The following is a 16,571-nucleotide window of genomic DNA, read 5'->3' as shown; positions in this document are numbered from 1 at the left end:
TATTATTATTATTCTATTATTATTATTCTTATTATTCAATTATTCGCGGCAGCATCCGATCGAAATGGATGACCGGTCGCGCGTCCGGCAGCGATAGGTTGTACTTGAGTAGATTCTTGTGATCCCAGGACGCCCCGGTGCTGCGAGAAGCACGCTCGTGCACGAAGCTCGTCAGCAAATCGTGATCGAGTGATCCGAGAAACAGCAGAACTCGCCGCTGAAAGTTTCGCAGAGTACACTCGGTGTCGATCACGTCTACGCGCTTCACGCGCTTCCTCGCCGTCGTTAAGTCCTGTGAGAGCTCGACGGAGCTCTCCGTGCTACGCAAGTACGGCTCCAGGTACGCGACGATCTCGCGCAACAGTTCGTTCGTTCGCTCATCTCGCTCCCGTTTCTGTGCAGTTGTCGACGTCGTCCACGTCTCCAAAGTAGCGAGCGCGGTGTACGCGAGTTCCAGGTTACTCAGGCCGACGGTGAACGCGATCTTGAACGCCGGCAGTGTGCGCGATAGCGCGTCCTCGATGTACGCGAAGGGCGCATCCAAGATCAAATAGAGGCACGCGATCAATAGCTCGTTAGAGAACGCGGGGATTAAATCGAGAGTGTGACACAAGTAATTAGATAGAAGCTCTTTCGTCCGTTGCAACTCTGCATTGTTCTCTTCTGATATATGAGCAAGGATTTTCATACCGGCCCGAACCAGTTTGTAGAAACCGGATATCAGCGGATACCTGTATGACAATCGGACGACTTCGTAGAGAAATCTGTGCACGGTGTTGCCGAACTGTAGCTCTGACGCGTCGATCACGTCCACGTAAAGATCCACGAGATTCGCGAACACGCGGAAGTCCGCCTGATTCACGGCGCTCTGAGTGAGGGCCACGTCGGACAGCACGGTGTCCTCGTTCTTTCGTTTCACTTGTATGTTCAGCCGGTTGATCAACGCGATGCACACGTCCAACATGGTGTTCGCTACGTATTGCGCCAGCTCCTCGTGTCCGCGATAGTTCTCGGCGTTCAACAGCTCCGTCCATAGTGGCAGATAATTCTTGTAGCATACTGGCGATTGTGACAGATTGTTCAGCTCTCGTTGCAGCTCCGCGTCGAGCGCCAACGTATGCGAGCAACTCCACGCAACGCCGTCGTAAACTGGACGCAAAGATGAGATTTAATACATCGCATATCGAGACTATTATTATCGTTATGTAATTACCCTTTGGGTAATTCAAAGTGAGAAATGTTATTGTATATCTTGGGTAAAACTTTCTTTGTAAATTATCTAAATAAAGTTAATCGTTAAAGAAAGATAAATTTACTTACCTATAGTATCGAGATATCGCTGCAGCAGACCTTTATTGACGGTCGCGAGATTGCTGATAGTCCTGGTCAATGTGTAAACACCGACCTTATTAGATATTGTTAAATCGGAGAATCTCTTGATCGTATAAATACTAAGCTTTACGATGACATTAATATTTTCAATTGTAACGTCAGTCATGTGACACAGTATTTCCGAGAGCGCTTCCTGATAACAACAGACATTCTCTATGTGCGTCGAATGGCTATGCTCACTTGAAAAAGAACAGATGAAGAAATTCTTCTTATTAATAATATAAAAAAATTCCAATATAATTCTAATATAAGTTATTTAAAATTTTATTTACCTGGCACAAAGAGGAAGCGCGTAACTGGTTATATCGGAATACATAGATCTTAAATTGGATTCATCCAGATGCGTTTTGCATGGCGCAGCCATTTGACTGAAGCCATAAACGACTAATCGCAATGTGCTTAAATCTAAGTTAATCTTTTTGAGTTCTGTATGAAAATGATCCAAAAAATACTGAAACCAAAAACATATCATAAATTACAAAACTGGAATTAATTGAAGAAACTATATATTTTTAATCTATTGAAGCCTCCCCCCCCTTGAGATTCAGTTCACTTAGTAAGTTCTTTTCTCGTCACGAATAAAAAATCGTCTTATATATCTCATTTATCTTACTTTTAAATCGCTCTTTTCACTATTTTGATCTGTGAGAATCTGTCCGATAACTCGATAAAATCTTTTCAATGTGTACTGTCCGCTAACACCGTAACTAGTCGTTTCGAGCGATAAGCTCCGGAGGGTATCGTGCCAGTACTTGTAATCAGGATACAGCAGGTCTTGAAACAGATTCATATGACGATTTAGAAGCTTAATCGCTGATCCCATTACTGTTCTTTTTTCCTGTTTAGCCCTTTGCTGTTCGCTTGATTGGATAAAGTTCTTAATCCACTTGTAAAATTCGCGGAAAAATGTCTCCTTTATGTTGTCCGGTGGTTCCACACTGTCCAACATGTCCGCAAGGGAATCGAAATACATACAGAAGTCAGTGGGTATGTTGGTCTGAAGATTATACTGCACATAAAATTATAATATAATATAAATTGTTTCCAAAAATTAATAAATTGTCTCAGTTTTTATAGATCATTACTACCGAATTTACCTCCTTAAACGCATCCCATTTCATTTGGTCGAAAATAATGAGACATTTCTGCGGCAAGCAGACACCTACATTGTGCTTGATTATTTTACCGAGTACGCAAAATATCAATCTTCTTTCTGCAAAAATCTCTATGAAATATTACAATACATTCCGCACATAATTCTAATGAAATCCAATGCTCTTACCTTTTGGGCTGATAATATGAAATGTTCTAATAAACTTCTTGATTGTCTCGCCAAGCTGCAAGTTTGCATTACCTTCAAATAATTCTATCAATTTTGTAAATACATCACAAGCGGCTTTTTTGGTATAAAGATTACATTTTACAGTCAGTGCAAACTGACACACATCCTGCAACATATAACAGAAATATTGTTATAATTGAATTATGAGATTTATAAAAAAATGCAGCATCTCATATTTTTTTTACATCTACTTCAAAATATTATTTTTAGAAATAGACGTAACATTACAAGCTCTTTCTAATCATTAGATATCATTGATACTACTGATCACTATTTTCAATCGCTATCAATCAATATTCATATAATACACAAATATCAAATACAATGTAATACCTTAACTCCACGAATATACCGTACAAAGCATGGAGTAGTATAAAAATTTTCGACAAAAAATTGTAGAAAGTGAAATGCTTCTTTCACTGCTATATCAGCGAACTTATTTGTTTGTATTTTAATTTCGGAGTTGAGAAACCGTAGCACGCCATTAAGTATGCTGCATACAGCTGATTCTAAAAAATACAGACAAATTATCACCTAGTCAATTAAAATAGATAAGTATATATGTATATGACACAATTCAATTGTTATATTGTAGTACAATCAGAAGGAAACGGAGTCTTTGTAAAAAGAGCCACCTTTCAACACGAATCGTAATAAAAAATTATAGAAAATTTTCAAAGGCTTGAAAATTCGAATAAATTCATTCGCTTATATCGACGTTTTCAAAAAAGTTGACTGTAAAAAAATGGTCAAAACGGTCTCTCGTTAAAATTATTGTGGCAGTGAGAACGAGAGGCGTCTCCATTTTACAAACGATAAGATTTGGTTATGAGATATCATAGACCATTGTTTTTGTGTATTAATTCATATTTACCACCGCTGTTCGAGCGAAACAATTGCGAGAGATCCCTGACCGTCCTTAAAGATATTCGGCAAGATTTCGAAATCTTGAGTGCGCACAGCCCGTGTGAGTCTCTCCACGAAGGATCGATACGAATCCATTCTTCACCTCTTCTTCTTCTTTAGATCTATCCAGACATCCTGGCACTGAACTAACTAAACTGCATTCCTCTTCTTGTTTGAAGTATCAGTTACCTGATATGCGCAACTGTTGTTATCACCGGCATGTTATGATAGGTTGGGTTGGAATATCGCCCGCCGAGTTGACAAATTGAACTAGAGACCTCTCGTGGAGAATTATTAGGACTCGGTAGTTTTCTATCGTAATTTTCGCTCTTTTTATTGATAATAGAAGATTTACGTTGCGCGGATGTATAAAAAAAAAATATATACATATGTATACCCCTATGAGTGATCTGGCTACTTGTCTATTTTATTTATTATATTTCCATTTGCATTAGTATCTGCTTTAATATAACTTCTGCGTAAATTTTATTTTATTTTGATCCTTTTTTGTTATTACAAAAGCACTCGCGTGCGTGTATATTATATAATAAAGAGAAGAATTCTGTGTTAATCATTATTGAATAAAGAAATTTAAATTTTAAACTCAATTTTGAATCGAAAGAAATGTGTATGATAAGACTTTTAAATGCTTTTAGCGACTTTCATAAAATGGCAAAAAAAGAGACCTAAGCTATGATGTTTTAAATCAATCTGGCATTCGAAGAATTCATGAAACTTGATAGATAGGTGAATTTTTCGAATAAAAGTTATCAAATTAAATGTTTAAATAATGAACAGATTTTGCTCGGTTTCTGCCAACAATCTGCTGGTCAGATTATATCGGCAAAACACGAGTTTAATGCGGACACAGATGATACCGGATCCGTTGCGATATCTGAACAAATATCTGCTATCAGCCTAGTTGTCATATATTGCAAAAATATATAGTTTATTAACTTTAGCATAACAGCCAGAAAGTGGATATATTGCAAAAATAAAGAAATACAGCTTTTGTAAAAAAAAAAAAAGGGTAGTCAAGTTACCAGTTCAGCCTTTAAGCACCTAAACCATTACCTAGACTTTTTAAGTTAGTAGATGCGTGGATGATACATATATGTGAAGTGGGGGGCTTTGCCCGCACCCACTCACTATTGAAATCTGATCACAATATAGCTGACGATCGGCGGCATTAACGCCCTTAATTATATTGAACACATGTGGCGGCGGTATTATATTAATACTGTATAATAATGTTTAATATATTTATTAATATTTATTATTACTTATTAATATATTAAATGAACAAGGAAACTGCTCTTTTTTACTCGATTTTTACTGTGATATGTATCGATTAAAGCAGTATAGTTTGAGGATGATCGAAGATTAAATACAATTATGATCGATACACAAATCGTCGGCAACGACATAGTATTGTGTCCCAATATCTATCTCGAATTTATGATCAATACCTAATCGATTCAACCACGGTTATCCTCGCACGTGCAATGCTATATATGCCATGTTTATATTTTGTTTGAATTTTATTAGTTCCTATTATAATGAGATTGAGTTAAAGCCAATGTGATGGTAAAAACCGAATAAAGAAACAATTTCCTAATGATTGGGTTAGGTGATATCAGTCTTATTGAGCTTAGAAATTTAAATGGAAGGTCCAGGTAAAGGTAAACGCTTTTCTGACTAGTATCAGACTACCAGATCCTTAGGAACAATATTCACAGTCCGAACGTATACTCAAAAGACCGTCCGAATGTCTGGGACAGTCTTTAAGACTATATACCATCCCCAGCAAGTAAAATGGACCAATGCAACATTTCGAGTGTATGACGAGAACGATCTTATGAGTATACAAGATCCGACCATGAGTTAATTCTGCCTTGTAGGATCCAAAGTACCCATCTATGCTTCATCCTCATATAAGAATCATTACAAAACAACCGCTATCGAGAATTAAGGAAACTTTTTGTTAATTATATTTTTCCGAAATGAAGCTAATAGTGGGATTAAACTAAATAATAAAACCTAGTTAATATTGAAGAATTAATTTTATCCAATTATTTGCAAGATTTTCGACTAAAATAGTATAAATTCTAATATAAATGTATAACATAAATTTTGCAATTAACTTAAATAATCGCAAAGGTACAAGGTGATAGGCACCAAGCGGCCGATAATTAAACTAAAGTGTGTGAGTTTGTATAATGTATAACAATCTGATATCGCAACAGAGCAACAGAGGTCTGGTATATTATAATGAATATATAATGATATAATCTGTGTCCGCATTAAGTTTTTTACAGAGGTACAAGTTTTTGCGAAGCGATAGCGATAAAATTTCAAGACCAAAAACTGCAAATGAAACGTAAAGAATATTGAACAAATACATGTAAGTATCTAAACACGGTATTCGACGTAGCATTTTCTGAAATATTTGACAATTTTTCTTCTCTTCTTTCCGAAAATTTGAATGCAACACAATGAATTTTAGGGTCTCTCTCTGAGTTACCGACGATCGGAATTATCTCTCGAGTTGCGGTTTTGATCCTCGGCAAGGATGGACTTTGCTTCGCTTTTTTTTTTGCCCCAGCGAGAAATGCCGGCGTTTCGTAGGTTATTGTTATTCGCGTTTAGCGGCTCGAGAGCACGCGTTGACGAAAGCTACATAGTTAAACGTTGCAATATTTAATTATGTAAAACATCCGAGGCGTTATTAGTTGCGCTTGATTAGCTACGGAACGTACGTTTATTTTATTTTGCAATCACGAAGTTCGTGCGCAAAAAGCTGCACGATTCATTGTTTACATCCGCCCCATCGAGCCTGTTTTCGTGTGAAATAAACTAATCGCCGCGATTGTTACAGCTAGGATGGAGAAATTCTGTCCGTTGTGCGCGAAGAATGGCATTAAGAGAAGAGTGAAGGTATTTCAGGTCAACCTAGAAGAAGCGATGTTCTCCTGCGAGTCGGAGCAAGTAAACAAATCTTTTCTTGTCCCTTTTTTTTTTTTTTATATACTTTCTTTGCATCCGCACTCACGGTTCTTCTCGTATTTCAGTGCGTCTGGCCGATCGGTTACGAGGAATTAAAATTAAAATTTATTATATTATTATAATAATATTATTATAATAATAGAATAATAATAATAGAAGAATAATAATAATAGAATAATGAGCGAATAGAGATGGTAATTATGGGAGGCTTCTATGGCTTCCATTGGTTAGAATTAATTCCTTTTAGAAGGTTCTAAGGACGCTTTGGAGGGAGTCGAAGGATGCACTTGAGTCATACTGCATTAGCTCTCGACTTTTTTTTCTCGCGCTATCATTCGGACGCTTCTTCACCGAGATCCTTTGATTCCTGCCGGCATTCTGGGTGGTACAGCCGAGGCGTATTTTATATTATTATCGATCGCATTGTAGGGGACTGCGACGTCTTAAATGAATCATCGCATGGTAAGGGGCGGCTGCAACGTCTTGGTGAATCATAGCGAAGGTTAATATTAATATGAAAATGCAAAGTTTACGACAGAGACAATTATAATTGACCGATTTTGAAGAGTTTTGAAAAAGGGGACAAAATTTAATTTACGTGACGTCACAGCGGATGTATCCAATAACAGAGGACCGCTCATCGAGCGGCAAAATGGCATTTAAATGTGATTGGTTGGGTTCAAAGGTAAGAGCCAATAGCAGTTCGCATTCCTAGGGATAACATTTATTGTTAGGAACTTTCCGAACTTTTACAGATACATCTGGCTGCGTTCCAAAATTCACTCTAGTTAACTAAACGTGACGTAAACTATAGATTTTAGTTACCCAGAGTGAATTTTGGAACGCAACCCTGTTTTCCACATTCCGTGGATCTACTGGATCTTTGCCGCGTGATTTTACGAGTAACGAGATCGGCCCGGCGTTGCCCCCGATAATCGTCAGGTTAGGAGTTAGGAGAGGCATGGGTGATACCGGTCACGCGGATATGTTGCCCGCCGACACGACGCGACTTACCGCCGACTCCGGCTTCAGCGAATTGCTGAGATCGGCGGAGCAGCTGTCCGCAGCCGTCGAGGGAAACGAGGATCTGCCGCAGGTCGACAGAAATCTGCGACAGATATTGGAGGCGTCCAACGAGCTGTGGTCTCGCGTCACGCAAACGGGCACGCAGGACAATGAGGCGCAAGCGTAAGTTCTTATCCAGTTAAACTGATAAATGATCTCTCGTAGATTTTCCACAGAAATTCAAAATTGCTCTGCACTCCGATTTTGTTTTGCATGTGCCGTATGTACCTTCTTCGTCAGAACTTGTTGGGACTCTCGGCTTCATTTCTCATTATAAAATTGCTTGCTATATCTTGGTAACACTGAGACATTTTATATGTTTACTTGGATTTTTACAGTATCAAGCAGTATAACTCACAATTTCAACATTCTATGTTGAACACCATGTCATATATGTACCTTATTGGAAAACGCCTAATGTTAATGTAAAAATAAATATTTCAGTCATGTCTTACTAGGCTCCCGAGGAATAGATCTGTCTCAAATCTCACAGAAGTTAAATTCGCTCAGTGCAAGGCGCACGTTTGAGCCCCTAGATCCTATCGCAGACACCGACATTGTCAGTTATCTCAGGAATGAAAAGGAGAATGCAATTCTTTCCATCATCGAACAAGTCCACAAAGACGTATGTGTAATAACAATTCAATATCTGTATACTTATCTGTATGCCATAGAGAAATTGAAAGTGGGTTTCTTTTTTAGACATTTGAGCTTACCAGAGCTCAACAAATGGAACATATGCTGGGTGAATGGAAGCAAATGCGTTTTGAGATAATAAACGCCATGACCGCGCCGTCCGGCGAGTTAGTGGATTTACGTGGTGCTCCGCAGCGTACAAAACTAGCCGGTTCGATGGTTAGCGGTCTCTCCAACATAGAAGTTGCCTACGTGAAGGAATTGCAGACTTATAACGATCACGTGCTGAGAGGTGTAACGCGGCCCAGCCTGTTTAACGCGTTCTCTAGAGCCTCCGAGTCTTTTAACGACAAGAAGATCGTGGATCTATGGCAAATGGTGAAGTGTATGGTTGATATTCCGCCGACACCCAGAGGAGATCAAATTAAATCCAGAAGCAGCTCTGTGATCGAACAGAGAATCGTCTCGCAAGCTAAAAAGTATCTAGAAAACCGATACAGAGATTTCATGAACTCCATAATCAACGAGAATCTGATGCAAGCGAAACGAGGTGGCGTTCCAGGCACTATACCTTTGGTCAAGAGCTTCGTGGGTGTCAAAGTGCAAAATCTGAGGGATCTGGAGGATGCTATGGTAGAACACAAGCCGTTGTGGCCGCTAGTGTACTACTGCATGCGAGCTGGGGACTATAAAGCCGCGCTGCAGTGCTTGAATCAATGCAGTATAGAATTTCCGGAATTTAAAACGGCCCTCGAGGAAGCCTGCGACGATCCACAACATCATCCGAGCAGTCGCGCCGAGTCCATCCTGAAGCTGCACTACAGGAAGCAAGTACGATCCGTCACCGATCCGTACAAGAGAGCGGCGTATTGTGTCTTGGTTCCTTGCGAGCCGGATGATTTACACTCCGAAGTGATATCCACGGCCGACGATTATTTGTGGCTGAAGTTGTGCCAAGTGAGAGATCAGGCGGACGTTGAGAATAAACTGACGTTGGATTATCTACAGACTACAATTTCAGAAATATATGGTAGTATAAATTTTTCAGATAACCGAGAGCTTTCGGTGTTTTCAGAAGTTTTAATCGATGCAATTTTTAGGAGAAACTTATTATCACGCGCACGAACAGCCATTTTTGTACTTTTCGATGCTGTTTTTGACCGGGCAGTTTGAAGCAGCGATAGAATTCTTAGCCACAGGCGCTGGAGCGAGGCATTTGCCACATGCTGTTCATCTGGCCGCCGCCATGCACGAACACAATTTGTTGGCTGTCAGTCAAAGCGTTTTAGCGCCTCTGATAAGCGTGGATCCCGCCGATAAGCCGCCAGCGAAGAGACTGAATTTCGCTAGACTGATATTGTTGTATGTTAAAAGATTTGAATCATCAGACCCGAAAGAAGGCCTCCATTATTTATTTTTATTGAGGTAGGATCATCACTCTTATCGCTTGAAATTGGTCATTAAATTACAAGTGTGATATTACATTGATGCTTTGCTTTTAGATGTATGAAGGACCCGTATGATCGTAATATGTTCGCTGCGTCTGCCGCGGAAATGGTAGTAGATGCTTCTCCTGCGAACCGCGTTTTGTTGGTCGGAAAGCTCGACAAAGATCGTAGACTTCCAGGGATCTTGGATCAATTCCAGATCAATATGGACGACGTGATAAATATATGTGCCGAAACATTGTACAGGAAAGGTCTGCTGGAAGATGCGGTCATGATGTACGATTTAGCTAGAAATCACGAGAAGGTTCTTAGTTTGATGTGCACGCTGTTGACGCAAGTTGTTAGCCAAAAAGGACCGCCCGGATCTCTCAGAGCACGGTTACAAGTCACAGCCATGGATATTAGTACAAGGTACGATTTACGCGACTACATCAGTTACGCAAATATCTTCAAATTTAAATTAAGCTTGTCATTCATAAGCATCGAAAATCTTTTTAGGTATAAAGACATCGCAATCCAAGCACCTTCGGAAGTGGTGTCTTCTTTCTATACTTTGAGGGATCTTATGGTTTTCTTCGATCAATTCCACAATGAACAATATCAGAGCGCACTTAGGGTAAGTACATTTTTAATAAAATAAATAAGTGAGAATAATACGTTGTAGTGAGTTTAAGAGAGAAGGTTTCAATAATATTACGTTTTCTTCTTCAGACAATTGCGGATTCGAAGATGTTGCCTCTTCAAGTAAAAGAAGTCGACGAAAGAGTGAACGCTTTACGTCGGGTGTCGCCCGAAGTGGCTGGCACATTAGCCGATGTTCTTCTAGCCACTATGACAATATTGTATCGTCAGTATCAGAAATTGCGATCGGTGGAACCAGGCGATAAAATCGCGAGGGAGCAGCAGTTGCACGATCTCCGAGAGCAAGCCCGAGCGTTAACGAGTTTCGCGGGAACGTTGCCATATCGTATGCCAAACGAGACAAACAGCAAACTTGTACAAATGGAGATTCTAATGCATTAGTATTGAATGCAAAATTTATATTTTAATATTTAAATACAGTAAATATACAGTTGCTAGTTAGCTTTGTTTAAAAGGTTTGTTTTTTATTCTCTGTCATAGATAAATATTCCAATACAAATTTTATTTTAATTTAAAGTGCAGTGAGGTTGCACGTATTCTATCGAAGCATTACAGTATGTGACACAAGAGATACGGTACCATCTTATGCGGATATTATTGCTGTGGATTCAGTAGAAAAAACAGGCTCTCAACGATTCAACATTTTAGATCACATCCAAGTATTATAGGATGTTGCGAGACTTTGTATAAAACGCAAAAAAAAAGACGATACTCGAATTATTTTTATATTCTTATTTGTAAATGTACGTGATATACTGAATACAGATTTTTGTAATTACATAATTCACTGAACACAAAGAGTAATATTTCTGATTTTTTTACATCACATTTCGTGCCTCTTATTCATGTATTTTGTCTTCCAGCTTTCATCTAAGAGACTATCTCGGTGCTAAAATTATCTGTATTATCTTGAATCCTTGCTGTCTTCTGTATTACAGGATTTCAGAGACGTTACGGATATTCCACAGCTGAGATCAGCGACCTTACCTTCTTTCACCTAGAGAAAAAGAACTCTTCGTTATATTATATACACGTAGATCATACGAAAAAAAAGTTTAAATAATCTTGCTCTGTAACGTACCGCTCTGTAATCCAGAAACATTTCTTTAAAAGCCAGGAAGTCCGTTATCGTTGACAATACCTCAAAGACTTCGCCTTCCAGCTCTGTTTGCTTTTCGCTAAATTTTATCGTGTCGCACAAACATACAAGAATGAGAGATCCATTAGAAGTCTGCGAAATTGTCCTTATTGATTATATATTCTATAATTATAATCACTTTAATTGGTGTAAAAGGGTGTCTACTGTGAACTGCGGCATGACGTTCTTCAGATAATCCACGATGTATGCCTCCACAGCTTTATTCTGGAATATATAAAGTGCGTCTCACAGAAGATCGGCAGCAATTTAAAGAAGGATTTTGAAGCTTCCGAACGAAACTCACGTATTCGTTGAATATATCGGTGTAAACTAATTTGTTGTCTTCTACCGGTTCGAAGACGTCCCAGTACTTTTCTAAAAATTTGTGCTGCAGGGCCTGAAAGTCTTCCTCTGGAAGATCAATTCGTTAAATCGTGAAACGCAATTCTATCGATTAAAAACTCACTTTTCCGTAAAATAATTTTGTACCTAACAACAAATCCTCGATGTGCCCGATTACTTCGTCGAACGAACGGTCCTCCTCGCTTCTCGAAATTCGCTTTTCATCCTCCGGACTCGATAAACTCAGCTCGTCTGAAACATTTATTTCAGCACGTTTCTCGATAAAAAAAAAACATTGCATATACAATTTTGCGTTATCGAACGACGAACGTATATTCGTCGCAGCAAGCATTAAATTAATACAATTTAGGCGAATACGAACCCATGCTTTTCTCTTTTTATAATTATCTTAAGGAATAAGGCACTCTCTCGTTTAAATCGCCTCGATCGTAAAGCTGACAGTTTCCCGTCCAATTTAATTAATATAGTTGCTGGAACGCCGGGGGGTTGTTTTATCGATCACAGTTTGTGGGAGGTTAGGTTTCCAGGTAATAAAGAGTATAAAACACAATTGATGCATTTGGAAAAAAAACACAAGCTTTATTTTACATGTATCGCGATATGTGGATGTAAATGTTTATTGCGTTTATTAAAAATTTTTCGAATGTGTACAAATTTTTATATCCGACGGAGAAATTACGCATCGTTGTACTAGAGTATACCGATAGATGGCGACAGCCGTTCAGTTTTCCCTGGTTTTTCCCGTTAGCGACAGCAGAATATTCATAAGATGCGTGTTTTAATCAATTTTAATGCGTCCCGTAAAAAAGGAACGACTTAAATTCAAATCACGAGGCTTCAACCTTCACGATCGGAGCTTGGCTTTTTCTAATAATTGGATTTCCTTTTTCCTTGCACTCCGGCCATCTTTCAAATTGAGTTTGTATACATTGCTGGCGCAATTGAGAGATTTTCGGAAAAAATTATAGTTGAGTTGTGAACAAAATAAGAAGTCCGTATGAAATAATAATTTTCAAATGCAACTCGATGTCGGTTATTTTGGTCGAAGGTGTCGTAAATTTATTTTATGTCGCATCCATTGCAAGCCAAAATCTTCCGAATAATTAATAAAATAGCAAACATGCATTCTGCGACAACAAAATAAAATTTAAAATTATATAAAAAATTTTTCATTATTCCGGATATACATATTTTTTATGTTGCAATTGCTCCCGGGCAATTATATACGGTCCTCTTTAATCAAATTACTGCGATAACAAAGAGCTGTTGCAATTGTAATGGGGAGAGAATTCGTGGAGAAAATTCTTCCGCCCATTTGCTTTATATGTGTGTGTATATAATAATCTATAATGCGAGCAACAATTTCATACTCTGTAGAGCAACTTCATAAATCGGAATCTTTATTGTTGTCCGTGCTTGGCACCAATATTTATGGAATTCGTGCAAACTCGAGCGGGACCGCTTTACGTGCGTCACGGGGAGAAACGCTCTGTGACGTAAATAGAATCATAGAGCACGTCGAATTAAATTTCAACGTGAATGTCGTTGTTGACGTATCGAACCGAACGAAACGATTTCCAATTTATTCGCGATACACACGAAAAAATCGCGGGGCCGGTTTCGTCGGAAAATAATACCGCTTTACTTTCTAGTCCGGTGACTTTAATTATTAAAAAAAAAGCGGTACATTTTACAATTGTCGTTTTCCTCCCCACGTCCTTCCGACGTGAATCATTCGTAAATAAGCGTCGTAATTAAATAAGCGGCAATAAGGCAAAGAATGTTCCTTTTCCCGTCGACCACGGTGACATGTATATCTATCTTCAATTAGGGTCGAATTATTATGCCATTTATACGATTTATTTCGTCTTGTATTCAGCAAAAGGATAATAAGTCCCTGACGTCTCCTCGTTACGTTAAAGCGCCCTTTCGCTAACGCCCGGCAATTTCCCGGAATGAGAGTGGGATGGACCTCCGGCAATTCCCCGAATTCTTCAACTTTGGGGGACGCTGAATGCACTGAATCTCGCTCGTTTGGCGACTTTGGCCAAGCCCAATTTAATCGGCAATTAGTCCGAGCGGCAGAATTTCTCACGGCAAAATTTTCGATCGTATATATATAATTCGTTATCCTATTCCGATCTTTCGGGCTTCCTTCCCGCGTGACAAACAGCAAGGAATCGATTAATAATCTTCTCTACGTGAACAAAATAGTACATACACACGTTATAGGTGTTGCTTGATAAACTAATTAATCGAATTAAATTAATCGGAGTTTAATGAAATATAATTCATCCTTGGCCTAGAAATGTATTTCAAACGTTGTATACATATGCGTATAATCGAAGATATCGTAAAAAACCCCGAGAAAAATTTTGTGTATATAATTATATATAAAATATATATTATGTGTTTTCTTTCTCTTGTATAATTCAACTCTCTGTTTTTATATATAATAAGAAAAATAATTAGAAAAATAACTTTTGCATTGTTCTTTTTATAAAAAGTAAAGTTTTGATTAGACAACATTCGATATATAATCATATTTTATATATATGATTATATAATGGGCAATTTTTTTTCATTTCCTCAAATTTTACTTTTTTGTGAAAAACGATGTAAAAATTATCTTTTTAATTATTTTTTAATTCTTCTTCTTAGTTTTCTCGTATATACGAACAGGAATTATACAAGAGAAAGAAAACATGTATGGACATGTTTTATATGTATAAATATATATGAAAAATTGTTTCCCGGGGTATTATACACGTGATACACAAACTATCTCAACGATCTAACGAATTCTGATGAATATTAATACATGAAAGCGGATTAAAATAAATAATAATTTTTCTCGGCAATAATAAATAATACAGTAAAAAAAAATTGTCGTTTCGCAGTTTAAATAATTTTAATTGAGAAACATAATTCTCTCATATTCATCATAAGCGCGCAAAGGCAAAAGTGCTAAACAATGTATACAATAATCTTTTGTTGGGCCGACGATATTGATCAATACTTCATAATCTAAAATTCTAAAATATCTATCTCTTTAGTAGCATCTGGCTGATGTGATTCCATATACGCTAATTAACAGAATTGTATATTAAACCCGTGCATATCGATTCGCGCCGTTGACATTATTGCGCGAGCAGTTGCGTTCGATAATTCAAGACACCGACGAAATCTTGTTAACGAAATGCCGCGGCAGTTGCGGTCTCTTGTGCATCGTGTCAGCCTGACACTTGTTGGTACGCTAATTAACTAAAAGCATCATATCGCGATAACGGCGGCGATACTAATCGAGCGTCTCCGCTTTCGCCCATCGCGACGGTAATTCTATACGAAACTGTACGAAACCCGTCAATTCGTCGATGACGTTACCGCAAACTTGGCGCTATTCGATAATTCTGGATAGAAATCTCGTTAACACACACTATATAGGATAGCCGGAAATCGTCATTCCCATGGCATCGCGCGCCATACCCTCGTTCATCTTGAGCTCTCGTGTTCTTGAAATAAATATATGGCGGTTCAGAGATGGGCAGGGGCAAAAGTGTATAGCGTTTGAAATATTATAGGAATTAAAAGTATGTCGGTGCAGGTCGCTTTTCCTGCTATGCACAGGATAAAATAATAATTTATCTATATGTTAATTAGAATCCTAATATCGTTATTTCCATTGTGTGCCGCCCTTTTGATCTTCGGTTCTTATTTTTGAGTTGAATATATGGCGGTCCAGAAATAGGCAGAGGCAAAAGAATTGGAAGTAGAAATTGAAATTATACCTCAAGTCGCTTCTCCCGTTACGCACAGCGTGAAACAATAATTTATCTGTATGTTAATTAGGATTGTATTTGAAATATCGTCATTCCTATCGCGTACCACTCCTTCGGTCTTGGATTCTCGTTCTTAATTTCAGTGATGAATATATGGTGGTTCTCGAAGATGGGCAGAGGCAATAACATTGGAAATAGAAATTAAAATTATGCCTCAAATCGCTTCTCCTGCTACGCACAGCGTGACACAATAATGAATCTGTATGTCAAATAAGATTCCTATTTGAAATATTGTCTTCCTTATCGTGCGGCACTCCCTCGGTTTTGGATTCTTGTTCTTGAATTCAGAGAGATGAATATGGTGGGTACAGAGGCAAAAGCATTGGAGAGAGAAGCTAAAAGTATGCCTGCGTAGCTCGCTTCTCCTGCTATGCGCAGCATGAAACACTAATTTATCCACATGCCAATTAGGATTCTAATAACGTCATCTTCATTGCGCGCCACCTTCGCAATCTTGGACTCTCATTTTAAGATGAATATATGGCGGTTCAAAGACAGGCTGAGGCAAAAGTAACGTTGGAAATAGGAATTAAAAATATGCACGCGCAGATTGTTTCTCCTATTATGTAAAATAATAATTTATCTACATATGTCAATTAGAATCTTAACATCGTAATTTCTATTGTACGACGCCTTTTTGTTCTTGGGTTTTTATTCTGAAAAAAGAGATTCGGCGATAAATGTGGCAGTTCAGAGATGAAGAGAAGTAAAAGCAAAGCGTTGGAAACAAAAATTAAAAGTAAGTATGCCTGCCCAGATCGCTTTTTCTGTTACGCACAATGTAAACAATAATT

At 38.2% G+C, this 16,571-nt stretch overlaps 3 protein-coding genes and 1 long non-coding RNA gene across 5 annotated transcripts; 2 read left to right on the top strand and 2 right to left on the bottom strand.

The window, feature by feature from the left end:
• Positions 1 to 31: 31 nt before the first annotated feature.
• LOC112461357 (DNA-dependent protein kinase catalytic subunit-like) lies at positions 32 to 3,238 on the bottom strand. The gene is made up of 7 exons (XM_025026571.1): positions 3,068 to 3,238; positions 2,675 to 2,840; positions 2,490 to 2,605; positions 2,006 to 2,401; positions 1,665 to 1,843; positions 1,321 to 1,571; positions 32 to 1,149 (listed from the first exon to the last, which is right to left on the bottom strand). Exons 3-7 carry the CDS (start codon positions 2,511 to 2,513, stop codon positions 32 to 34), a joined length of 1,968 nt encoding a protein of 655 aa, XP_024882339.1. The 5' UTR covers positions 2,514 to 2,605; positions 2,675 to 2,840; positions 3,068 to 3,238.
• A 3,040-nt stretch (positions 3,239 to 6,278) lies between these two features.
• Positions 6,279 to 6,757, top strand: LOC112461360. Its single transcript, XR_003041537.1, has 3 exons — positions 6,279 to 6,395; positions 6,519 to 6,628; positions 6,712 to 6,757. It is a non-coding gene; the product is annotated as an uncharacterized LOC112461360 (long non-coding RNA).
• An 800-nt stretch (positions 6,758 to 7,557) lies between these two features.
• On the top strand, positions 7,558 to 10,878 carry LOC112461358 (nuclear pore complex protein Nup93-like). Its single transcript, XM_025026572.1, has 7 exons — positions 7,558 to 7,834; positions 8,156 to 8,336; positions 8,414 to 9,377; positions 9,448 to 9,772; positions 9,850 to 10,206; positions 10,294 to 10,411; positions 10,507 to 10,878. Exons 1-7 carry the CDS (start codon positions 7,608 to 7,610, stop codon positions 10,816 to 10,818), a joined length of 2,484 nt encoding a protein of 827 aa, XP_024882340.1. The 5' UTR covers positions 7,558 to 7,607; the 3' UTR covers positions 10,819 to 10,878.
• Positions 10,879 to 11,148: 270 nt separating this feature from the next.
• LOC112461359 (ADP-ribosylation factor-like protein 2-binding protein) lies at positions 11,149 to 12,533 on the bottom strand. Of its 2 annotated transcripts, none has more exons than XM_025026573.1 (6): positions 12,300 to 12,533; positions 12,042 to 12,169; positions 11,880 to 11,972; positions 11,715 to 11,800; positions 11,519 to 11,615; positions 11,149 to 11,434 (listed from the first exon to the last, which is right to left on the bottom strand). In XM_025026573.1, exons 1-6 carry the CDS (start codon positions 12,301 to 12,303, stop codon positions 11,342 to 11,344), a joined length of 501 nt encoding a protein of 166 aa, XP_024882341.1. In that variant the 5' UTR covers positions 12,304 to 12,533; the 3' UTR covers positions 11,149 to 11,341. The 2 variants fall into 2 exon arrangements, with proteins under 2 accessions (XP_024882341.1, XP_024882342.1); XM_025026574.1 differs by having other exon boundaries at positions 11,880 to 11,986; positions 12,065 to 12,169; positions 12,300 to 12,527.
• Positions 12,534 to 16,571: the final 4,038 nt, after the last annotated feature.

The sequence above is a fragment of the Temnothorax curvispinosus genome, unplaced genomic scaffold (assembly GCF_003070985.1).
Source record: "Temnothorax curvispinosus isolate PA1 unplaced genomic scaffold, ASM307098v1 QBEX01011303.1, whole genome shotgun sequence".
Classification (NCBI taxonomy): domain Eukaryota; kingdom Metazoa; phylum Arthropoda; class Insecta; order Hymenoptera; family Formicidae; genus Temnothorax; species Temnothorax curvispinosus.
Note: the sequence above shows the minus strand (reverse complement) of the source record. Positions and strands in the feature narration are given on the sequence as shown.